The 27409-nt window shown below is 36.2% G+C and overlaps 1 protein-coding gene across 1 annotated transcript in view; it reads left to right on the top strand.

Moving 5' to 3' along the window:
- LOC111078216 (prolyl endopeptidase) overlaps nt 1-27409 on the top strand; it is an 87907-nt gene that overhangs the window by 1675 nt on the left and 58823 nt on the right. The window contains exons 3-4 of the mRNA XM_022372791.2: nt 4493-4635; nt 27047-27206. Coding sequence (XP_022228483.1) covers nt 4493-4635; nt 27047-27206 — 303 coding nt within the window. The remainder of the gene's footprint in view (nt 1-4492; nt 4636-27046; nt 27207-27409) is intronic.

Genomic DNA, 27409 nt, shown 5'->3' on the forward strand with positions numbered 1-27409 from the left:
GTTCAAATAATATTGAAACTTAGAAACTAGTTCATATTTATAATATGGTGTTTTAATTTTTTTTTTTTTCAGTTACAGTGTAAAAAATGACCGATTGGTGAAAATCAAGAAGTTCAGCTGAGGTTGATAAATTGATGGAAAAAATAATAGAAATTTTTTTCCCATTTTTCAAAATTTTCTTCAGTCAATATATTTTTTTTTTTAAGTTAATAATTTTGATTGATAGTCTATACAGTTATGTATCAAAACATAACAAAATAATAATTAAAAAAAAAATTAGTGTAGCAAAAATTAATTTTTTCGTTATTAGGGCCTAGAAAAAATAATAGAAACGGCCGACTTAAAGCTATGAAAAACCGTTTTTATCTTCAAAAAATTTAACCTACTAGGCGGTTAACTTTTAGCTTATATATTGTGAAGTGACACCGCGATTTTTAGTGACTTCGACCCATCTGCGACCTATGGAATCCACCAGTTCATCAATAATGGTATTCCCTATTCAGAATTGTACTGTCGATTTAGGATTTTCAGACAATGCGCCTGTCGAAATTAACCCATGTTGCGGACTTTTTACGCGTGTGTCTCGCTATTTTTTGTAGTAAATCGAAACACTTTTTTAAAATCCATTTTAGATATGTGTTACTATCTGACCTTGTGTGGCCTTCAGTTTTTAGATGTAGGATATGTTTTCTTTTAATATCACTACAATATACTCCACGACCCATTCTGAACCGAAAATTAACAACAACAAAAACGGGAACCTTAGGAATAGGTATTTCATATCTTCTTTTGTCTTTTGGCGATAATATATTATATATATAATTCGATTTTAACCGTTTTATTACAATATAAGAACAAAAATTTGAATGCGTTTCTATTATTTTTTCCAAGACAAAAACGTGATCTTCCTACAAATTAGTGTACCTAGCTCATAATTTGTACGAAAGGAGCCCAAAAGAGAATCTACCCATTATCCTGAAACCAATCAAAGTTGTTTTTATTCAAACAATTTGCTCCTAAAATAAAATATTTGGTTTTAAATTTGAATGCGCATTCCGTTGCTATTATTTTTTCCATCACTGTATATTTAAATAACTAGTTCGCAAAAACTTGTGCAGGTTTTTTACTGCCAATAACTGATTAATGACGATATGAATGGTATCAATATATATGCAATAGATTTTACCAATTATCCAACTCATTAGCAAAATTTTTTTTTTTAATTTTTTTAATTAAGTTTTTTTTTTGTATAATTCGGTAGCAACCTCTAATAAATAAAAAATAAATAAAATCATGTAAATTACTATTAAATGCAAGGTAACAGAACTAGGGGGTGTCCCGTTTGAATTTCGAAAAAAAAAGTTTTTTGGCCCAGCCTAATATACATATATTCTGGATCAGCATCAATACCCATGTCTGTCTGTCCGTTTTGATGAGCGCCTAGATCTCAGATACTATAAGAGCTACAGAAACCAAATTTTGTTTCCAGACTCATGTGATATCACACTGCTACAAACGTATTTCAAAATTTGGCCCGCCCCATAAAGGACGAAAATCTGTGGCAGCCACAATTTTAAAGATACGATAAAACTAAAAACGCAGAGAATGACCATATCTAACAGATTGCCGAATCTGAATCAGATCGGAGCATTATTATAGCCAGAATAAAAAATTTAATTTTTAGTTGCTATGCTAAAATGGTGACTCGCAGAACTCGGTCCCCTCGCACAAGCGAATGGTTCAAAACGGTATGTCCGATATACAAGAATATATTGTACGGCTTGGTCATGACGGGGACCGACTGTGCCTCGCTATTGACAAACAGACGAAGCCAGACGAGGCATCGAGCCGCGGTCAGAGGCGAAGGATAACGAAGAAGCGTCAATCAAAAATGGAATGCAAGGAACATGTTGAGCTAATGTCAGAGTCTTCGACATAAGTTATACGATGCTAGAAGCGAGACTATCCTAGATCTCACCCTGGCACCTTTAAAGCAATTCACTTTACAACATCTTGCAGAGATTTTTTCGGTCAATGCAACTCTTATCGCCTTATATCATAAAGGTAGGTATCCACAGGCGAATTAGCTCGCCAATTTTGTTGTGTTCGACGAGAATTCGACTGTGGATAGCCATGTTTGCTTCCACTGATTCTACTCGGATGGCACATCAGAATGTTTAACGTGACTGTCAGTGGAAACAGCTGATTTTTAATCAAGTTCTAACCGGCTGCTTCCCAATTATGTAGTCTGTCTAGCCCTAAAGTGCTTATGAAATATTTTAATTTTTTCAACAGATAATAATAAAACCCTTCGTAATAAAAACCAAGTCGATGTAACTTTACCAAAAACCAAAGAGCGGTATTTTTTGAGTTGAATGGCAAATTTACAGCTACATATGTATGTATGTATTTTCGTTGATTGTAACATCCCAGTGAACTCACTTTTATACGTAAATGTGGATGATGAGAAAGTCTGAAAAAGCTATTGCGCTGTAGTTTGTTCAATACGACTGTCATATTAAACAAAATTGGTCCAACAGTTTTTTTGAGACAAATTTTGACGTTTCAATAGAGATACATACCTATAATTTCCTTTATTATACCCGTACTCAAAAAAGAGTTAAGGGGTATATTAGATTTGTGGTAAAAGTGGATGTGTGCAACGCAGAGAAGGAAACGTTTCCGACCCCATAAAGTATATATATTCTTTATCAGCATCAATAGCCGAGTCGATATAGCCATGTCCGTTTGTCCGTCCGTCTGTCCGTCCGTCCGTCTTGATGAGCGCCTAGATCTCAGAGACTATAGGAGCTAGAGAAACCAAATTTGGTTTCCAGACTCATGTGATATCACACTGCTACAAGTGTATTTCAAAATTTCGCCCCGCCCCCTTCCGCCCCCAAAAAGGACGAAAATCTGTGGCAGGCACAATTTTAAAGATACGATAAAACTAAAAACGCAGTATCGTAGAGAATGCCCATATCTACCAGACTGCCGAATCTGAATCAGATCGGATCATAATTATAGCCAGAATGAAGAAATTAATTTTCAGTTGCTTCCCGTGCCCCCTCCGGCAAACGACAACGCAACTCATTTTCCTTCTCCCTCGCACACTCTGCCGCGTTCAGTGCGCGAGCAACCCCTAGCGGAGGAGATGTAGAATCTAAATGGAACATGTACAATCTACATGTTAAATGTAGAATAGACATTGTATATGTAGATGTAGATAACAGATGTAGCAAAAAAATGTAAAATGTAAATTTTTTTTTTTTTTCTAAAATTCTAAAAAATCATAAGCTCAAAAATGTATATACTGACTGAGTACGGGTATAAGTAGAGTCGTGTCCCCAGAAACGACTCACACGTTCCTTCTCGTTTCATTTTACAATACTGTGGCGCTGTGAGGACTCCAACATTTCAGCTTGAAAAATTAATAACTTCTGAACGAATAAAGAAATTTTCATGAAAAGGTGCTACAATATCTAGAAGATTCACAATACGTTGCAAATTTCACATCTTTTCATAGAAACACACATGTCGGGTTTCCCAGCCCGTTATTTAGTCGTAAATTCTTTAGATAATAATTAGTGGAGCAGCCTAACGTACATCATCCTCATTGTTTATTATTTGCACTGTCCACTGTACAAATCACTGTTAATTAGCCTATGTCTATGCACGGCAGCGGCCGCTCTTTCATTTCTATCTCGCCTTCATCGCTTTTTTGTTGCAGTTGCAGCATCTAAGCTGGTCTCTCGCGTTCCATATGACGTTCGTGCTCGGCTTAGCATCTGCTCCGAGCTGCTCTCCTTTCATTTCTCGCTTTCGCTCTCTTTCAAGACTTGCTGCATAGGGCGCTGGCAAGTCCGCCCATCTGCCCGTGTAGCTAGTTGAGAGATAATTTTCGTATCCATCGCTTCACTTTATTATATCGGTCATACTGACGCATACTTACCAATACGAAATAAATTGGACAAAATTAACCATTGAAACGCTAAACCTTTTCTTAACAATAACTGAGTTTCAACGGCTGTTAAAAACTCTTAATAGCCAAACAACACAAATTATAAATTTTTATTTTTTAGAATGGATAAAAACTAAAAATTTTGAATTCCCTGTCAGATGCGTGGATTTTTATTATTAAATTACCGAAAGCGCTCAAGAAATTCATAAATATTAAACTTTTTTCCCACCGTCCGTAGTAAGCTTTTCTGACCATCGGGCAACACAGCCTTCCGTAGATTCCTTCGAAATACTTTCTGAAACATTTTTTTAATGATACTTCAATAAAAAAAAATATTTTTTCTGCTTTGAAAAGTTCAGTTCTCACTGTATTTAAACTAAATTAGGCAGTTCGTACATAATAATAATAATACTGAATATAATAATAATAATAATACTGATAATAATAATAATAATACTGATAATAACAATAATTATACTGAAAATAATAATACCGATAATAATAATACTGATAATAATAATTTTATTATAGAGATATTCTGAGCAATGTGGAAAAACGGATGGCTCTGAGACAAAACAAAATGAAAATCAAAAACTATACTATCATCGACTGGGAGAAAGTCAGGATAAAGATACTCTTGTTGTGGAATTTCCAGATGAACCTACATGGCGCATGTAAGAATAATTTATATATTTATCACATATGTATATACACTGAGATTTCGTGCTAATTTGTTACGAAGTACATACATATCTCGTTTATATCTGTTTTTGAGGGCATGGCTGCAAATATTCTATACTATAATTTGTAGAGAAAATCTTTGTGTAAGCGGCTATCTGCGCAACGCGTGCATCAAATTGCATGCGTTTTTTTTTTTAAATGATAGCCGGAGAATGTGGCATAGTTTGCACAAACAAATTTTTACTTTTATATAAATAGGTTCCTCAAGATTTAAAAATTAATCCAAAAATTCATAAATTTGGTTCAAAAGTGTGTGTTTAAAAGCCTGTTTCATTTCTCCGCAAGGCGTGCACCAAATTTCATGCCTTTTTTTTTAAAATGATAGCCAGAGTATGTGGCATTGTTTTTATTGTAATAAAAGTCATTTTGTTGTTTATTCGGAGTTGCCTGTGTGGCCAGGCAACTGCGAAATATTATTTATTACACTTATGGACAAAATAATAAGTGCGCTTTTTTTTCTTTTTCAACTTTTAATTTCTAGTTCATATCTTCTCTAATCTCAACAAATCAAAGTTTTTTCCAATCTTATTGATTTTTATTTTGTCAAAAAGTCTTTCCGACCTCTTTTTTGAGTTCACCCCAGAGGTTCTCGATTAGATTTAGGTCCGGGGATTGACTTGGCCACCCAAGAACATCCACACTTTGCTCTCGGAACCAATCCTTTACTACTCGAGAGGCGTGCTTCGGGTAATTATCCTGCTGGAACTTCCATAAGAGTGGCATATTATCCTCGGCATATGGTAGCATCACCGTATCCAATAGACCTTCTTATACGAATCTGACCCATATTCCGTCAATACGATGAATCGGACCAACACCATACCATGAAAAGAAGCCCCATACCATTAGGCTACCACCTCCATGTTTCACAGTTTTACATGTTGCCAGGTACATCAAATTCTTTGCCTTTCGGACGACGAACATTCCTTTTGGCATCATTTCCAAATAAATTTATCTTGGTTTCGTCACTCCAGAGGATATTAAGCCATTATTTCTCACCCTCCGGTCCGCAACAGGTTATACGATCAAGTGCACATTTTTTCGTCATGTGTAAATTTGCCGAACGAAGCAAAGGAACCCTGCGAGCAATCCTACCTGGTAGGTTTGCTATTGCCAATCGTCGCCGAACGGTCCGTGATGACACAATATTCCCAATTTCGTTGGCAATCGTCCTGGAGGACTTGAACGGGTCGCGTTTAACCAACTGAACCATGCGATCGTCGGTCTTAGATGATGATTTTCTGGGTGCTCCCCGAGTTTAACCTATTTTTTTCGGTTTTTGGCATTGGTTACGAAGTTTGGAGATAGTTTCATTAACCTGGCAATGGATTTATAAGTTTTTCCCTCATCTCGGAGTCGTCGAATGAGCCTTCTCTCCTCCACACTGCAGTGACGACCACGACCTATCTTATACAATTTTAATGGTTGCTAAGTCTATATTAAGTTATATTTTCCTAATACCTTACCTTCTGCAACCAAATAGTTATCTTAATAAGCTACAGGTTAATGTTTTGCGTCATACACCTTTTTCTTGTAAATTAAAGGGTGTGTGAAACTGTTTTTACTATTTCTTTAAAGACAATTAATATAAGATTTGAAAAAACTTTGATTTGTTGAGATTAGAGAAGATATGAACTAGAAATTAAAAGTTAAAAAAAAGCAAATCTTATATTTTTGTCCATAAGTGTATACCCTACCCGTACTTAAAATAGAGTTAAGGGGTATATTAGATTTGTGGTAAAAGTGGATGTGTGTAACGCAGAGAAGGAATCGTTTACGACCCCATAAAGTATATACATATATTCTTGATCAGCATCCGTCTTGTTGAGCGCCTGGATCTCAGAGACTATAAGAGTAAGCGTAACCAAATTTGGTTTCCAGACTCATGTGATATCACACTGCTACAAGTGTATTTCAAAATTTCGCCACGCCCCCTTCCGCCCCCACAAAGGACGAAAATCTGTGGCAGGCACAATTTTAAAGATACGATAAAACTAAAAACGCAGTATCGTAGAGAATGCCCATCATATCTACCAGATTGCCGAATCCTCTGCCTCTGCTTCCTTCCTCTGCCTCTCCTCTGCCAGAGACACTGTACTCATTCTCTTTCTCGCTCGCACACTCTGCCTCGTTCAGTGCAACCCCTAGCGGAGGAGATGTAGAATATAAATGGTACATCTATAATCTACATGTTAGATGCAAAATATACATTGTAGACGTAGATGTTGATAACAGATGTAGCAAAAAAATGTAAAATGTAAAATTTTTTTTAAATTCTAAAATTCTAAACAAATCATAAGCTCAAAAATGTATATGCTGACTGAGTACGGGTATAAGTAGAGTCGCGTCACCAGAAGCGACTCACACGTTCCTTCTCGTTTCTATTTAGCCTTGTTAAAATACTCTGCAAAATGTGGAATAAATCTTCTATAATAAATACAAAATGCAACAAAACGCTTAGTGTCATCTGCTGATTTAGGGATCGGGTAATTTTTAATAGCACTATATTTGCTATCATCGGGTAAAATTCCATGATTTGTGCATTTATGACCTAAATATGTAACTTCATGACTAAAAATATTTACATTTATCTGGATGTAGTTTAAGTGTAGATTGAATTTTCTACAGATTTCAAATACATCTTGAAGGTTGTTAAGCATGTGTTTTACAAAGGCTATTTTGAGTCCGTAAAGTAATCTTCTAAACCTATATGTACCATTATGAAAGATGTAATATCTCTTGATTCTGGGCATAATTCAATCTGGTTGAAAACCTGAAATTAGGTCCAAGCAAGAAAAATACTTAGCTCTTCCAAGTTTGTCTAAAATATCATATATTCTGGGCAATGGGAACTTGTCTGCAATAAGTTTTTTGTTGATACCTCTGTAATCAATAACTAATCTCCATCTGTTTTCGTCGCTATTAGGTAACGATTTTTTGGAAACTAATAACAATGGGCTGTTGTAAGGTGACACGGAGGGTTGTTGAGACTTGTTCAGGCTGGAGAATTCGGTCATGCTCCTCTTTTACTCGAAAAGATCTTCAACCAAATGGATTTTTTCTATCTGTTTACGGACGTAAGGTTATAATATCCGAAGACATTCCTTCTGCTGCGCAGGTGCCTGATAGGAGACCCTCACAATTCTTGCCATTATTTTCGAAATTCTAAAAAAATCTTTTAGGTCTTAAAGATTAATTTGTTTTCCCCTTAATCATAAATTTTTACAATAGCGGTTAGGCGAAGTACTGACAATCTAAATGTTAATCTCGGCGAGGTAGTCGTACACTACTATATGCAATGACACTACATTGGACACCGACATTGTAGAAACCCAATGCAAGCACAAATCCTACAGGTCGTGTTTATTGGATTGGTTGACATCCAATGAAACTTCATTTATAGAGTGAATTGTCTTACCAATAATTGTTTAAATGGAAACTTAACATTACTGGCGCAGTTTGCCAGTCTCTTGTTTACTGATTCAGCCTTGTCATTTTATTGGCGTGTTCATAGGACCACGAATAACCTTGACTGGTATGAGTTATGCAGCCGTTTGCAAGAGAGATACCATGATCAACGTTCGGATCGAGAGATCAAAGCAGCCATGCGTCGGCGCAAACAGGTTAGTAATGAGAGCTTTGACGAGGTTTTAGATGCGATGCTATCTATCGCAGACTCCTTACGAGATCATATGCAGGATGGTGATGTCACCATTGAGGTTCGCGAAAATTTTAAGTCGGAGCTGAAGCTCGAATTGCTTCATGTCGAAACTCCAGATTTAGCGACCTTCCGCAAAGAGTGTCACAGGCATGAGGAATTCTTTCGAAATCTGAAGTCGAAGCCTCTTTCGCGACACGAAGTATTAAATAGCGGCTTGTCAACTCCATGAGACATGACGAAGAAGCTGAGGATAATTCCGAAAAGGAAGAGGACTCCCTTAACGAACTTTGTGCACTCCGATCTTCCGAAAATAGTAAATTCTGGAATTACGAAGAACAGGGTCACAAATACCAGGAATGCCTAAAACGTCGTCGTATTTTCTGTTACGGTTGTTGTGTACCTGATACGTACAAGCCCAACTGTGCAAAATGTAGATCGACTTCGGAAAACTTATCCCAGGATGTCCGTCGGTCAACGAGACGCGACCGCATCCAGGGCTAACGTCGGATTGTCCAAAATTTACACCTTATTACCGGACGTAAACCCAAACCGTCTCGTTCAGCGGAGCGAACGCCCGAATTTTGGAAGCGAAAAAGAAGCTTACTTCACGTCACAGTCTCCTCGATCGTTCACAAAGCGAGCGATATTCGTCCTTTTACTCCGGTTGAGATACTCGGTGAGAGCTACCTTGCGCTATTAGATAGCGGAGCCAATAAAAGCGTCATCAGAGGAAAATGGGTCGAAAAAATTCTCTCGAAGAATCTTCCGACAAAAAAAATGAAAGGCGTTGTTCGTACTGCTGACGGTCAGACTCAGTTGGTAGCTGGTTGGATTATGGTTCCTCTGAATTACAATTCAATTCACTCGGACTTTGAATTTCTAATAGTTTCATCTATTAAACAGGATTAAATATGTGGTATGGACTTTTGGAAAAGATTTGGCATTTCTATTGTTCCTATTCATCATCATGTACATTTCAATCCGAGTACGAGTTGCCTACAGTCGAATTTGTTGTTCGGTAACTGTTTGTTATTAAGAAGAATATCATAGTTTTCTATCTTGCAATGCAATGATACTATGATTGATAGCTACGTTTTGGGTGGTTGGATTTACTATTTTAATGTAATCATTATTGCTCTTGCATATTGAATTCGCTATGAAAATTCCAGTTTGCAACTCTTGTGCTGGGATAAAAATATCTTCGTATTTGGAATTAATTGCTGTATTTCTTATTACTTCTGACCTTGCAGCTATTGTAATTATATGAATTTGGGGCACACTACACGTAGGAGTTGAGGTATTTGGAAATTGTCTACTGGCCTGAGAATAATTCAATCTGGATTGGGCTGATAGTCTAAAAGACAATTGTATTTTTTTATGAAGTCTTGCTGTAAAATTCCTGTACAATTTATTGGAGAGTCTCCCGGTACTATGTGAAATTTGTGTTCTATTAACCAATTTTCGCAAATTAAATCAGCATCTACCGTACCTAATAGTTCCATTGCCAATACCGTTAAGGTTTGTTGTCTGTGAAGGGTATATTTTGTTTTAAGAATTTATTTCATTTATTTTAAACACCGAGATGTCGGCACCTGTTTACACTAAAAATGTACTTTTGCTATTATTTAAAATTGTTTTTGTTGTTATGTAGCTGCTAAGGTGGAGATTAAACGTATATATTGACATCGAATTTTTCTTTTTCTTTATTGCTAGTTTTGTGGTGGAGCATTTGTGTTTTTTGATGCTTCAGTATCTATAGTACGAATGCTACTGGTTCTTTTCTGGTTATTGTGGTTGCCATTATTGTTGTCATTGTAAAAATTTCGGTTACTATTTCCTCTGTAACTATTTCCTCTATTATTAAAATTACCATGCTCACGTCCCCGATAATTGTTAAAAGGGCGGTTTACATATTTCGTGTCTGTATGCCCTGTGTGTTGGGTGCACGCATTTATAAATTTGGAAATTCCATGATAAGTTTAACTGTATCGATGGAGCAATTCTTAGGTATGGATTTAACGGCCCGTTGCGTAGAATATTTGGTTGCTAATTTAAAAGAAAGGCCATCTGATATGTAAGCCGTTTCAAGCAATTTTGTAAGGGACTCTACTTCTTTTGTGTAGTCATTTGCTGCTTTGGTTTTGTGTTTTAAATTCATTAATTTGGCAGAAAGTACTTCTACCGACTCTCCCCTTACCGTTTTTTTTTTTTTTTGCTGATAATATGTTGAAGGGTAGTTTCATTGCCAACGAAGTTACGGGCTGTTCCCTTAATCTTTGTTTTTACAATGGCGACGGCTTGAATGTCGTTTACTCCTTTAATGGAGTCGACTAGTTCTAGAGCGTCTAAGAAACTTTGCAAATTTTCTGCCCTTCCGTCAAATTCCGGAATTAATTTACCGGCAGTGTTTAAAAATTCTACCACTGACTGCGCCATTGTTTTAGAGTTCTGTTGCTCTGTCTGTAGTTCTTGAATTGGTTCTTCTTCTAGCATAATGAAAATTATGGGCTTGTTAATGCAGTTCGGGACTATTATATTTAATGAATGTTTATCTATTAAATTTTTAAGTTTGGTCAAAATACGGTTATAAATGTCTACTATTTCATGTTTTTGTGAATTGTCATATCTGGGTTCTCCTATATGAATTTATTGTTTTATATTGTTTAAACCAAAATAAATGAATGCTTATTTATTGTTGTGTTTGAGATATATGTCGTCTTATTGATACATTTATATGATTTCTTGTAATCCTCCTTGTACTGTAATATTTTTTCTATATTTAATGACCATTCCATTACTAATATTCCATAATTTCCTTATTTATTATTCATTATTTGTTCATTAACAATATCCCTTACTAAATTTTTGTGCAGGATGTGACTCCATTTACCCTCTAAAAAGTTCTGCAGTAAGGGTACCGCAGTGCTTTTACAATTAGACTAATATATATGTAATTTAATTTTTTTTTATGCCCGTACTCAAAAAAGAGTTAAGAGTTAAAAAAGTTAAGTTATTAGATTTGTGGTAAAAGTGGATGTGTGTAACGCAGAGAAGGAAACGTTTCCGACCACATAAAGTATACATATATATTCTTGATCAGCATCCATCTTGTTGAGCGCCTGGATCTCAGAGACTGTAAGAGTAAGGGTAACCAAATTTGGTTTCCAGACTCATGTGATATCACACTGCTACAAGTGTATTTCAAAATTTCGCCCCGCCCCCTTCCGCCCACACAAAGGACGAAAATCTGTGGCAGGCACAATTTTAAAGATACGATAAAACTAAAAACGCAGTATCGTAGAGAATGCCCATATCTACCAGATTGCCGAATATATATAGCCATAATGAAGAAATTAATTTTCTGTTGCTTCCTCTGCCTCCCCCTGCCAGAGACACTGTACTCATTCTCTTTCTCGCTCGCACACTCTGCCTCGTTCAGTGCAACCCCTAGCGGAGGAGATGTAGAATATAAATGGTACATCTATAATCTACATGTTAGATGCAAAATATACATTGTAGACGTAGATGTTGATAACAGATGTAGCAAAAAAATGTAAAATGTAAAATTTTTTTTTAATTCTAAAATTCTAAACAAATCATAAGCTCAAAAATGTATATACTGACTGAGTACGGGTATAAGTAGAGTCGCGTCACCAGAAGCGACTCACACGTTCCTTCTCGTTTCTATTTAGCCTTGTTAAAATACTCTGCAAAATGTGGAATAAATCTTCTATAATAAATACAAAATGCAACAAAACGCTTAGTGTCATCTGCTGATTTAGGGATCGGGTAATTTTTAATAGCACTATATTTGCTATCATCGGGTAAAATTCCATGATTTGTGCATTTATGACCTAAATATGTAACTTCATGACTAAAAATATTTACATTTATCTGGATGTAGTTTAAGATTGAATTTTCTACAGATTTCAAATACATCTTGAAGGTTGTTAAGCATGTGTTTTACAAAGGCTATTTTGAGTCCGTAAAGTAATTTTCTAAACCTATATGTACCATTATGAAAGATGTAATATCTCTTGATTCTGGGCATAATTCAATCTGGTTGAAAACCTGAAATTAGGTCCAAGCAAGAGAAATACTTAGCTCTTCCAAGTTTGTCTAAAATATCATATATTCTGGGCAATGGGAACTTGTCTGCAATAAGTTTTTTGTTGATACCTCTGTAATCAATAACTAATCTCCATCTGTTTTCGTCGCTATTAGGTAACGATTTTTTGGAAACTAATAACAATGGGCTGTTGTAAGGTGACACGGAGGGTTGTTGAGACTTGTTCAGGCTGGAGAATTCGGTCATGCTCCTCTTTTACTCGAAAAGATCTTCAACCAAATGGATTTTTTCTATCTGTTTACGGACGTAAGGTTATAATATCCGAAGACATTCCTTCTGCTGCGCAGGTGCCTGATAGGAGACCCTCACAATTCTTGCCATTATTTTCGAAATTCTAAAAAAATCTTTTAGGTCTTAAAGATTAATTTGTTTTCCCCTTAATCATAAATTTTTACAATAGCGGTTAGGCGAAGTACTGACAATCTAAATGTTAATCTCGGCGAGGTAGTCGTACACTACTATATGCAATGACACTACATTGGACACCGACATTGTAGAAACCCAATGCAAGCACAAATCCTACAGGTCGTGTTTATTGGATTGGTTGACATCCAATGAAACTTCATTTATAGAGTGAATTGTCTTACCAATAATTGTTTAAATGGAAACTTAACATTACTGGCGCAGTTTGCCAGTCTCTTGTTTACTGATTCAGCCTTGTCATTTTATTGGCGTGTTCATAGGACCACGAATAACCTTGACTGGTATGAGTTATGCAGCCGTTTGCAAGAGAGATACCATGATCAACGTTCGGATCGAGAGATCAAAGCAGCCATGCGTCGGCGCAAACAGGTTAGTAATGAGAGCTTTGACGAGGTTTTAGATGCGATGCTCTCTCTCGCAGACTCCTTACGAGATCATATGCAGGATGGTGATGTCACCATTGAGGTTCGCGAAAATTTTAAGTCGGAGCTGAAGCTCGAATTGCTTCATGTCGAAACTCCAGATTTAGCGACCTTCCGCAAAGAGTGTCACAGGCATGAGGAATTCTTTCGAAATCTGAAGTCGAAGCCTCTTTCGCGACACGAAGTATTAAATAGCAAGCGGCTTGTCAACTCCATGAGACATGACGAAGAAGCTGAGGATAATTCCGAAAAGGAAGAGGACTCCCTTAACGAACTTTGTGCACTCCGATCTTCCGAAAATAGTAAATTCTGGAATTGCGAAGAACAGGGTCTCAAATACCAGGAATGCCTAAAACGTCGTCGTATTTTCTGTTACGGTTGTTGTGTACCTGATACGTACAAGCCCAACTGTGCAAAATGTAGATCGACTACGGAAAACTTATCCCAGGATGTCCGTCGGTCAACGAGACGCGACCGCATCCAGGGCTAACGTCGGATTGTCCAAAATTTACACCTTATTACCGGACGTAAACCCAAACCGTCTCGTTCAGCGGAGCGAACGCCCGAATTTTGGAAGCGAAAAAGAAGCTTACTTCACGTCACAGTCTCCTCGATCGTTCACAAAGCGAGCGATATTCGTCCTTTTACTCCGGTTGAGATACTCGGTGAGAGCTACCTTGCGCTATTAGATAGCGGAGCCAATAAAAGCGTCATCAGAGGAAAATGGGTCGAAAAAATTCTCTCGAAGAATCTTCCGACAAAAAAAATGAAAGGCGTTGTTCGTACTCCTGACGGTCAGACTCAGTTGGTAGCTGGTTGGATTATGGTTCCTCTGAATTACAATTCAATTCACTCGGACTTTGAATTTCTAATAGTTTCATCTATTAAACAGGATTAAATATGTGGTATGGACTTTTGGAAAAGATTTGGCATTTCTATTGTTCCTATTCATCATCATGTACATTTCAATCCGAGTACGAGTTGCCTACAGTCGAATTTGTTGTTCGGTAACTGTTTGTTATTAAGAAGAATATCATAGTTTTCTATCTTGCAATGCAATGATACTATGATTGATAGCTACGTTTTGGGTGGTTGGATTTAATATTTTAATGTAATCATTATTGCTCTTGCATATTGAATTCGCTATGAAAATTCCAGTTGCAACTCTTGTGCTGGGATAAAAATATCTTCGTATTTGGAATTAATTGCTGTATTTCTTATTACTTCTGACCTTGCAGCTATTGTAATTATATGAATTTGGGGCACACTACACGTAGGAATTGAGGTATTTGGAAATTGTCTACTGGCCTGAGAATAATTCAATCTGGATTGGGCTGATAGTCTAAAAGACAATTGTATTTTTTTATGAAGTCTTGCTGTAAAATTCCTGTACAATTTATTGGAGAGTCTCCCGGTACTATGTGAAATTTGTGTTCTATTAACCAATTTTCGCAAATTAAATCAGCATCTACCGTACCTAATAGTTCCATTGCCAATACCGTTAAGGTTTGTTGTCTGTGAAGGGTATATTTTGTTTTAAGAATTTATTTCATTTATTTTAAACACCGAGATGTCGGCACCTGTTTACACTAAAAATGTACTTTTGCTATTATTTAAAATTGTTTTTGTTGTTATGTAGCTGCTAAGGTGGAGATTAAACGTATATATTGACATCGAATTTTTCTTTTTCTTTATTGCTAGTTTTGTGGTGGAGCATTTGTGTTTTTTGATGCTTCAGTATCTATAGTACGAATGCTACTGGTTCTTTTCTGGTTATTGTGGTTGCCATTATTGTTGCCATTGTAAAAATTTCGGTTACTATTTCCTCTGTAACTATTTCCTCTATTATTAAAATTACCATGCTCACGTCCCCGATAATTGTTAAAAGGGCGGTTTACATATTTCGTGTCTGTATGCCCTGTGTGTTGGGTGCACGCATTTATAAATTTGGAAATTCCATGATAAGTTTAACTGTATCAATGGAGCAGTTCTTAGGTATGGATTTAACGGCCCGTTGCGTAGAATATTTGGTTGCTAATTTAAAAGAAAGGCCATCTGATATGTAAGCCGTTTCAAGCAACTTTGTAAGGGACTCTACTTCTTTTGTGTAGTCATTTGCTGCTTTGGTTTTGTGTTTTAAATTCATTAATTTGGCAGAAAGTACTTCTACCGACTCTCCCCTTACCGTTTTTTTTTTTTTTGCTGATAATATGTTGAAGGGTAGTTTCATTGCCAACGAAGTTACGGGCTGTTCCCTTAATCTTTGTTTTTACAATGGCGACGGCTTGAATGTCGTGTACTCCTTTAATGGAGTCGACTAGTTCTAGAGCGTCTAAGAAACTTTGCAAATTTTCTGCCCTTCCGTCAAATTCCGGAATTAATTTACCGGCAGTGTTTAAAAATTCTACCACTGACTGCGCCATTGTTTTAGAGTTCTGTTGCTCTGTCTGTAGTTCTTGAATTGGTTCTTCTTCTAGCATAATGAAAATTATGGGCTTGTTAATGCAGTTCGGGACTATTATATTTAATGAATGTTTATCTATTAAATTTTTAAGTTTGGTCAAAATACGGTTATAAATGTCTACTATTTCATGTTTTTGTGAATTGTCATATCTGGGTTCTCCTATATGAATTTATTGTTTTATATTGTTTAAACCAAAATAAATGAATGCTTATTTATTGTTGTGTTTGAGATATATGTCGTCTTATTGATACATTTATATGATTTCTTGTAATCCTCCTTGTACTGTAATATTTTTTCTATATTTAATGACCATTCCATTACTAATATTCCATAATTTCCTTATTTATTATTCATTATTTGTTCATTAACAATATCCCTACCTAATTTTTCGTGCAGGATGTGACTCCATTTACCCTCTAAAAAGTTCTGCAGTAAGGGTACCGCAGTGCTTTTACAATTAGACTAATATATATGTAATTTAATTTTTTTTTATGCCCGTACTCAAAAAAGAGTTAAGAGTTAAAAAAGTTAAGTTATTAGATTTGTGGTAAAAGTGGATGTGTGTAACGCAGAGAAGGAAACGTTTCCGACCCCATAAAGTATATATATTCTTGATCAGCATCCGTCTGGTTGAGCGCCTGGATCTCAGAGACTGTAAGAGTAAGGGTAACCAAATTTGGTTTCCAGACTCATGTGATATCACACTGCTACAAGTGTATTTCAAAATTTCGCCCCGCCCCCTTCCGCCCACACAAAGGACGAAAATCTGTGGCAGGCACAATTTTAAAGATACGATAAAACTAAAAACGCAGTATCGTAGAGAATGCCCATATCTACCAGATTGCCGAATATATATAGCCATAATGAAGAAATTAATTTTCTGTTGCTTCCTCTGCCTCCCCCTGCCAGAGACACTGTACTCATTCTCTTTCTCGCTCGCACACTCTGCCTCGTTCAGTGCAACCCCTAGCGGAGGAGATGTAGAATATAAATGGTACATCTATAATCTACATGTTAGATGCAAAATATACATTGTAGACGTAGATGTTGATAACAGATGTAGCAAAAAAATGTAAAATGTAAAATTTTTTTTAATTCTAAAATTCTAAAAAAATCATAAGCTCAAAAATGTATATACTGACTGAGTACGGGTATAAGTAGAGTCGCGTCACCAGAAGCGACTCACACGTTCCTTCTCGTTTCTATTTAGCCTTGTTAAAATACTCTGCAAAATGTGGAATAAATCTTCTATAATAAATACAAAATGCAACAAAACGCTTAGTGTCATCTGCTGATTTAGGGATCGGGTAATTTTTAATAGCACTATATTTGCTATCATCGGGTAAAATTCCATGATTTGTGCATTTATGACCTAAATATGTAACTTCATGACTAAAAATATTTACATTTATCTGGATGTAGTTTAAGATTGAATTTTCTACAGATTTCAAATACATCTTGAAGGTTGTTAAGCATGTGTTTTACAAAGGCTATTTTGAGTCCGTAAAGTAATCTTCTAAACCTATATGTACCATTATGAAAGATGTAATATCTCTTGATTCTGGGCATAATTCAATCTGGTTGAAAACCTGAAATTAGGTCCAAGCAAGAAAAATACTTAGCTCTTCCAAGTTTGTCTAAAATATCATATATTCTGGGCAATGGGAACTTGTCTGCAATAAGTTTTTTGTTGATACCTCTGTAATCAATAACTAATCTCCATCTGTTTTCGTCGCTATTAGGTAACGATTTTTTGGAAACTAATAACAATGGGCTGTTGTAAGGTGACACGGAGGGTTGTTGAGACTTGTTCAGGCTGGAGAATTCGGTCATGCTCCTCTTTTACTCGAAAAGATCTTCAACCAAATGGATTTTTTCTATCTGTTTACGGACGTAAGGTTATAATATCCGAAGACATTCCTTCTGCTGCGCAGGTGCCTGATAGGAGATCCTCACAATTCTTGCCATTATTTTCGAAATTCTAAAAAAATCTTTTAGGTCTTAAAGATTAATTTGTTTTCCCCTTAATCATAAATTTTTACAATAGCGGTTAGGCGAAGTACTGACAATCTAAATGATTAATCTGGCGAGGTACATAATTGTCGTACACCTATTTATGGCAATGACCCAACCTACTGGTATGGTACACTTTACCAGACAACGTACAGCCGCAAAAGAGGTGTCACAGGCATGAGGAATTCTTTCGAAATCTGAAGTCGAAGCCTCTTTCGCGACACGAAGTATTAAATAGCAAGCGGCTTGTCAACTCCATGAGACATGACGAAGAAGCTGAGGATAATTCCGAAAAGGAAGAGGACTCCCTTAACGAACTTTGTGCACTCCGATCTTCCGAAAATAGTAAATTCTGGAATTGCGAAGAACAGGGTCACAAATACCAGGAATGCCTAAAACGTCGTCGTATTTTCTGTTACGGTTGTTGTGTACCTGATACGTACAAGCCCAACTGTGCAAAATGTAGATCGACTACGGAAAACTTATCCCAGGATGTCCGTCGGTCAACGAGACGCGACCGCATCCAGGGCTAACGTCGGATTGTCCAAAATTTACACCTTATTACCGGACGTAAACCCAAACCGTCTCGTTCAGCGGAGCGAACGCCCGAATTTTGGAAGCGAAAAAGAAGCTTACTTCACGTCACAGTCTCCTCGATCGTTCACAAAGCGAGCGATATTCGTCCTTTTACTCCGGTTGAGATACTCGGTGAGAGCTACCTTGCGCTATTAGATAGCGGAGCCAATAAAAGCGTCATCAGAGGAAAATGGGTCGAAAAAATTCTCTCGAAGAATCTTCCGACAAAAAAAATGAAAGGCGTTGTTCGTACTCCTGACGGTCAGACTCAGTTGGTAGCTGGTTGGATTATGGTTCCTCTGAATTACAATTCAATTCACTCGGACTTTGAATTTCTAATAGTTTCATCTATTAAACAGGATTAAATATGTGGTATGGACTTTTGGAAAAGATTTGGCATTTCTATTGTTCCTATTCATCATCATGTACATTTCAATCCGAGTACGAGTTGCATACAGTCGAATTTGTTGTTCGGTAACTGTTTGTTATTAAGAAGAATATCATAGTTTTCTATCTTGCAATGCAATGATACTATGATTGATAGCTACGTTTTGGGTGGTTGGATTTACTATTTTAATGTAATCATTATTGCTCTTGCATATTGAATTCGCTATGAAAATTCCAGTTTGCAACTCTTGTGCTGGGATAAAAATATCTTCGTATTTGGAATTAATTGCTGTATTTCTTATTACTTCTGACCTTGCAGCTATTGTAATTATATGAATTTGGGGCACACTACACGTAGGAATTGAGGTATTTGGAAATTGTCTACTGGCCTGAGAATAATTCAATCTGGATTGGGCTGATAGTCTAAAAGACAATTGTATTTTTTTATGAAGTCTTGCTGTAAAATTCCTGTACAATTTATTGGAGAGTCTCCCGGTACTATGTGAAATTTGTGTTCTATTAACCAATTTTCGCAAATTAAATCAGCATCTACCGTACCTAATAGTTCCATTGCCAATACCGTTAAGGTTTGTTGTCTGTGAAGGGTATATTTTGTTTTAAGAATTTATTTCATTTATTTTAAACACCGAGATGTCGGCACCTGTTTACACTAAAAATGTACTTTTGCTATTATTTAAAATTGTTTTTGTTGTTATGTAGCTGCTAAGGTGGAGATTAAACGTATATATTGACATCGAATTTTTCTTTTTCTTTATTGCTAGTTTTGTGGTGGAGCATTTGTGTTTTTTGATGCTTCAGTATCTATAGTACGAATGCTACTGGTTCTTTTCTGGTTATTGTGGTTGCCATTATTGTTGCCATTGTAAAAATTTCGGTTACTATTTCCTCTGTAACTATTTCCTCTATTATTAAAATTACCATGCTCACGTCCCCGATAATTGTTAAAAGGGCGGTTTACATATTTCGTGTCTGTATGCCCTGTGTGTTGGGTGCACGCATTTATAAATTTGGAAATTCCATGATAAGTTTAACTGTATCGATGGAGCAGTTCTTAGGTATGGATTTAACGGCCCGTTGCGTAGAATATTTGGTTGCTAATTTAAAAGAAAGGCCATCTGATATGTAAGCCGTTTCAAGCAATTTTGTAAGGGACTCTACTTCTTTTGTGTAGTCATTTGCTGCTTTGGTTTTGTGTTTTAAATTCATTAATTTGGCAGAAAGTACTTCTACCGACTCTCCCCTTACCGTTTTTTTTTTTTTGCTGATAATATGTTGAAGGGTAGTTTCATTGCCAACGAAGTTACGGGCTGTTCCCTTAATCTTTGTTTTTACAATGGCGACGGCTTGAATGTCGTGTACTCCTTTAATGGAGTCGACTAGTTCTAGAGCGTCTAAGAAACTTTGCAAATTTTCTGCCCTTCCGTCAAATTCCGGAATTAATTTACCGGCAGTGTTTAAAAATTCTACCACTGACTGCGCCATTGTTTTAGAGTTCTGTTGCTCTGTCTGTAGTTCTTGAATTGGTTCTTCTTCTAGCATAATGAAAATTATGGGCTTGTTAATGCAGTTCGGGACTATTATATTTAATGAATGTTTATCTATTAAATTTTTAAGTTTGGTCAAAATACGGTTATAAATGTCTACTATTTCATGTTTTTGTGAATTGTCATATCTGGGTTCTCCTATATGAATTTATTGTTTTATATTGTTTAAACCAAAATAAATGAATGCTTATTTATTGTTGTGTTTGAGATATATGTCGTCTTATTGATACATTTATATGATTTCTTGTAATCCTCCTTGTACTGTAATATTTTTTCTATATTTAATGACCATTCCATTACTAATATTCCATAATTTCCTTATTTATTATTCATTATTTGTTCATTAACAATATCCCTACCTAATTTTTTGTGCAGGATGTGACTCCATTTACCCTCTAAAAAGTTCTGCAGTAAGGGTATCGCAGTGCTTTTACAATTAGATTAATATATATGTAATTTAATTTTTTTTTATGCCCGTACTCAAAAAAGAGTTAAGAGTTAAAAAAGTTAAGTTATTAGATTTGTGGTAAAAGTGGATGTGTGTAACGCAGAGAAGGAAACGTTTCCGACCCCATAAAGTATATATATTCTTGATCAGCATCCGTCTGGTTGAGCGCCTGGATCTCAGAGACTGTAAGAGTAAGGGTAACCAAATTTGGTTTCCAGACTCATGTGATATCACACTGCTACAAGTGTATTTCAAAATTTCGCCCCGCCCCCTTCCGCCCACACAAAGGACGAAAATCTGTGGCAGGCACAATTTTAAAGATACGATAAAACTAAAAACGCAGTATCGTAGAGAATGCCCATATCTACCAGATTGCCGAATATATATAGCCATAATGAAGAAATTAATTTTCTGTTGCTTCCTCTGCCTCCCCCTGCCAGAGACACTGTACTCATTCTCTTTCTCGCTCGCACACTCTGCCTCGTTCAGTGCAACCCCTAGCGGAGGAGATGTAGAATATAAATGGTACATCTATAATCTACATGTTAGATGCAAAATATACATTGTAGACGTAGATGTTGATAACAGATGTAGCAAAAAAATGTAAAATGTAAAATTTTTTTTAATTCTAAAATTCTAAAAAAATCATAAGCTCAAAAATGTATATACTGACTGAGTACGGGTATAAGTAGAGTCGCGTCACCAGAAGCGACTCACACGTTCCTTCTCGTTTCTATTTAGCCTTGTTAAAATACTCTGCAAAATGTGGAATAAATCTTCTATAATAAATACAAAATGCAACAAAACGCTTAGTGTCATCTGCTGATTTAGGGATCGGGTAATTTTTAATAGCACTATATTTGCTATCATCGGGTAAAATTCCATGATTTGTGCATTTATGACCTAAATATGTAACTTCATGACTAAAAATATTTACATTTATCTGGATGTAGTTTAAGATTGAATTTTCTACAGATTTCAAATACATCTTGAAGGTTGTTAAGCATGTGTTTTACAAAGGCTATTTTGAGTCCGTAAAGTAATCTTCTAAACCTATATGTACCATTATGAAAGATGTAATATCTCTTGATTCTGGGCATAATTCAATCTGGTTGAAAACCTGAAATTAGGTCCAAGCAAGAGAAATACTTAGCTCTTCCAAGTTTGTCTAAAATATCATATATTCTGGGCAATGAGAACTTGTCTGCAATAAGTTTTTTGTTGATACCTCTGTAATCAATAACTAATCTCCATCTGTTTTCGTCGCTATTAGGTAACGATTTTTTGGAAACTAATAACAATGGGCTGTTGTAAGGTGACACGGAGGGTTGTTGAGACTTGTTCAGGCTGGAGAATTCGGTCATGCTCCTCTTTTACTCGAAAAGATCTTCAACTAAATGGATTTTTTCTATCTGTTTACGGACGTAAGGTTATAATATCCGAAGACATTCCTTCTGCTGCGCAGGTGCCTGATAGGAGACCCTCACAATTCTTGCCATTATTTTCGAAGTTCTAAAAAAATCGTTTAGGTCTTAAAGATTAATTTGTTTTCCCCTTAATCATAAATTTTTACAATAGCGGTTAGGCGAAGTACTGACAATCTAAATGTTAATCTCGGCGAGGTAGTCGTACACTACTATATGCAATGACACTACATTGGACACCGACATTGTAGAAACCCAATGCAAGCACAAATCCTACAGGTCGTGTTTATTGGATTGGTTGACATCCAATGAAACTTCATTTATAGAGTGAATTGTCTTACCAATAATTGTTTAAATGGAAACTTAACATTACTGGCGCAGTTTGCCAGTCTCTTGTTTACTGATTCAGCCTTGTCATTTTATTGGCGTGTTCATAGGACCACGAATAACCTTGACTGGTATGAGTTATGCAGCCGTTTGCAAGAGAGATACCATGATCAACGTTCGGATCGAGAGATCAAAGCAGCCATGCGTCGGCGCAAACAGGTTAGTAATGAGAGCTTTGACGAGGTTTTAGATGCGATGCTATCTCTCGCAGACTCCTTACGAGATCATATGCAGGATGGTGATGTCACCATTGAGGTTCGCGAAAATTTTAAGTCGGAGCTGAAGCTCGAATTGCTTCATGTCGAAACTCCAGATTTAGCGACCTTCCGCAAAGAGTGTCACAGGCATGAGGAATTCTTTCGAAATCTGAAGTCGAAGCCTCTTTCGCGACACGAAGTATTAAATAGCAAGCGGCTTGTCAACTCCATGAGACATGACGAAGAAGCTGAGGATAATTCCGAAAAGGAAGAGGACTCCCTTAACGAACTTTGTGCACTCCGATCTTCCGAAAATAGTAAATTCTGGAATTGCGAAGAACAGGGTCACAAATACCAGGAATGCCTAAAACGTCGTCGTATTTTCTGTTACGGTTGTTGTGTACCTGATACGTACAAGCCCAACTGTGCAAAATGTAGATCGACTACGGAAAACTTATCCCAGGATGTCCGTCGGTCAACGAGACGCGACCGCATCCAGGGCTAACGTCGGATTGTCCAAAATTTACACCTTATTACCGGACGTAAACCCAAACCGTCTCGTTCAGCGGAGCGAACGCCCCGAATTTTGGAAGCGAAAAAGAAGCTTACTTCACGTCACAGTCTCCTCGATCGTTCACAAAGCGAGCGATATTCGTCCTTTTACTCCGGTTGAGATACTCGGTGAGAGCTACCTTGCGCTATTAGATAGCGGAGACAATAAAAGCGTCATCAGAGGAAAATGGGTCGAAAAAATTCTCTCGAAGAATCTTCCGACAAAAAAAATGAAAGGCGTTGTTCGTACTCCTGACGGTCAGACTCAGTTGGTAGCTGGTTGGATTATGGTTCCTCTGAATTACAATTCAATTCACTCGGACTTTGAATTTCTAATAGTTTCATCTATTAAACAGGATTAAATATGTGGTATGGACTTTTGGAAAATGTTTTGGCATTTCTATTGTTCCTATTCATTATCATGTACATTTCAATCCGAGTACGAGTTGCCTACAGTCGAATTTGTTGTTCGGTAACTGTTTGTTATTAAGAAGAATATCATAGTTTTCTATCTTGCAATGCAATGATACTATGATTGATAGCTACGTTTTGGGTGGTTGGATTTACTATTTTAATGTAATCATTATTGCTCTTGCATATTGAATTCGCTATGAAAATTCCAGGCACCTGTGTGGGATAAAAATATCCGTATTGGAATTAATGTACATTACCTGACCGCGCTATGTAATTATATGTTGGGGCACCTACACGTAGGAATTGGGTATTTGGAAATTGTCTACTGGCCTGAGAATAATTCAATCTGGATTGGGCTGATAGTCTAAAAGACAATTGTATTTTTTTATGAAGTCTTGCTGTAAAATTCCTGTAAAATTTATTGGAGAGTCTCCCGGTACTATGTGAAATTTGTGTTCTATTAACCAATTTTCGCAAATTAAATCAGCATCTACCGTACCTAATAGTTCCATTGCCAATACCGTTAAGGTTTGTTGTCTGTGAAGGGTATATTTTGTTTTAAGAATTTATTTCATTTATTTTAAACACTGAGATGTCGGCACCTGTTTACACTAAAAATGTACTTTTGCTATTATTTAAAATTGTTTTTGTTGTTATGTAGCTGCTAAGGTGGAGATTAAACGTATATATTGACATCGAATTTTTCTTTTTCTTTATTGCTAGTTTTGTGGTGGAGCATTTGTGTTTTTTGATGCTTCAGTATCTATAGTACGAATGCTACTGGTTCTTTTCTGGTTATTGTGGTTGCCATTATTGTTGTCATTGTAAAAATTTCGGTTACTATTTCCTCTGTAACTATTTCCTCTATTATTAAAATTACCATGCTCACGTCCCCGATAATTGTTAAAAGGGCGGTTTCCATATTTCGTGTCTGTATGCCCTGTGTGTTGGGTGCAGGCATTTATAAATTTGGAAACTGCCTCGTCCATAGTATTAAATGAACCCGCTTCCATGATAAGTTTAACTGTATCGATGGAGCAGTTCTTAGGTATGGATTTAACGGCCCGTTGCGTAGAATATTTGGTTGCTAATTTAAAAGAAAGGCCATCTGATATGTAAGCCGTTTCAAGCAATTTTGTAAGGGACTCTACTTCTTTTGTGCAGTCATTTGCTGCTTTGGTTTTGTGTTTTAAATTCATTAATTTGGCAGAAAGTACTTCTACCGACTCTCCCCTTACCGTTTTTTTAAAATTTGCTGATAATATGTTGAAGGGTAGTTTCATTGCCAACGAAGTTACGGGCTGTTCCCTTAATCTTTGTTTTTACAATGGCGACGGCTTGAATGTCGTGTACTCCTTTAATGGAGTCGACTAGTTTTAGAGCGTCTAAGAAACTTTTCTGCCCTTCCGTCAAATTCCGGAATTTATTTACCGGCAGTGTTTAAAAATTCTACCACTGACTGCGCCATTGTTTTAGAGTTCTGTTGCTCTGTCTGTAGTTCTTGAATTGGTTCTTCTAGCATAATGAAAATTATGGGCTTGTTAATGCAGTTTGGGACTATTATATTTAATGAATGTTTATCTATTAAATTTTTAAGTTTGGTCAAAATACGGTTATAAATGTCTACTATTGTTGTTTATTATTGTTTATTATTATTATTATTATTGTTTAAACCAAAATAAATGACTGCTTATTTATTGTTGTGTTTGAGATATATGTCGTCTTATTGATACATTTATATGATTTCTCGAAATCTTCCTTGTACTGTAATATTTTTTCTATATTTAATGACCATTCCATTACTAATATTCCATAATTTCCTTATTTATTATTCATTATTTGTTCATTAACAATATCCCTACCTAATATTTTGTGCAGGATGTGACTCCATTTACACTCTAAAAAGTTTTGCAGGAAGGGTACCGCAGTGCTTTTACAATTTGATTAATATATATGTAATTTAATTTTTTTTTTTTCCCTTACTCAAAAAAGAGTTAAGGGGTATATTAGATTTGTGGTAAAAGGGGATGTGTGTAACGCAGAGAAGGAAACGTTTCCGACCCCATAAAGTATATATATTCTTAATCAGCATCAATTGCCGAGTCGATATAGCCATGTCTGTTTGTCCGTTTGTCCGTCTGTCTGTCTGTCTGTCTGTCTGTCTGTCTGTCTGTCGGTCTTGTTGAGCGCCTAGATCTCAAAGACTATAAGAGCTAGGGCACCCAAATTTGGTTTCCAGGCTCATGTGATATCACACTGCTACAAGTGTATTTCAAAATTTCGCCCCGCCCCCTTCCGCCCCCACAAAGGACGAAAATCTGTGGCAGGCACAATTTTAAAGATACGATAAAACTAAAAACGCAGTATCGTAGAGAATGCCCATATCTACCAGATTGCCGAATCTGAATTAGATCGGATCATAATTATAGCCAGAATGAAGAAATTAATTTTCTGTTGGTTCTTCCGCCCCCTCCTGCCAGTTACCCGCTACCTATCTCTTTTTCGCTCGCACACTCTGCCGCGTTCAGTGCGCGAGCAACCCCTAGGGGAGGAGATGTAGTATCTTAATGGAACATGTAAAATCTAAATGTTAGATGTAGAATATACATTGTAGATGTAGATTTAGATAGCAGATGTAGCAAAAAAATGTAAAATGTAAAATTTTTTTTTATTTCTAAAATTTTATAAAATCATATACTTAAAAATGTATATACTGACTCAGTACGGGTACAAGTAGAGTGGCGTAATATAAAAGTCGAGCATGTTAATTTAATGTACTACAATGTACACTAATTTTGATGTACACATTTAACAGTGTGATGATATCACAGGAGTCTCGATACCGAATTTGATTGATCTAGCTTTTATAGTCTCTGAGATATAGGCGCTCAACAAGACGGACGGACGGGCGAACAGACGGACGTACAGACAGACATGGCACTATCGACTCGGCTATTAATGCTTATAGAGAATACATATTCTTTATGGGGTCGGAAACGCTACTTTCTAGGCGTTATACACATCCACTTTGACCATAAAAATAATATATTCCTAAACTATTCCGATACTCGGTGTAAACATTATAATTCAATATAGATTTTTGGAGACCCAAGTCTTTCTGAAAAATCGATGCCAGTGTTTTTTTTGCTCTTGGAACACTGCAAGCTTGGGCTCAAAAGTTACAAATCTTTTTTTTTTCATTAATTTAGTCATAAAACTAAGTATGCATATTAATATATTATAACATATATATAAAATATTGTAAATTATGTTTTGTTTTAGTCAATCTGCAGTATCTGATTGTGGACAATATTTAATACTGGCCATCGTTAAGGATTGTCGAGACAACATTGTGTACTATGCAGACCTTCAACCGGGTAAAGACATAAATTCAAAACTGAATGTCAAAAAAATTGTGGACAAATTTGAAGCGGACTATGATGTAAGTGATTGGTTTTGTTTTTAAAGATTATATAAAGTTACGGGAACTATGGGATAGTTTAGGAAACTCAGGTAACACCAATAGCTTCATCTTACCGTATGAGAATTATTTGAAATTATTTTTTTTTTTTGAAAATACTTAACTTAAAAACTCAGAAAAAGTGTAAACAAATTGTAATTTCTCCGTTTGGAACGTTGCTGTTC

The sequence above is a fragment of the Drosophila obscura genome, unplaced genomic scaffold (assembly GCF_018151105.1).
Source record: "Drosophila obscura isolate BZ-5 IFL unplaced genomic scaffold, ASM1815110v1 contig_31, whole genome shotgun sequence".
NCBI lineage: Eukaryota > Metazoa > Arthropoda > Insecta > Diptera > Drosophilidae > Drosophila > Drosophila obscura.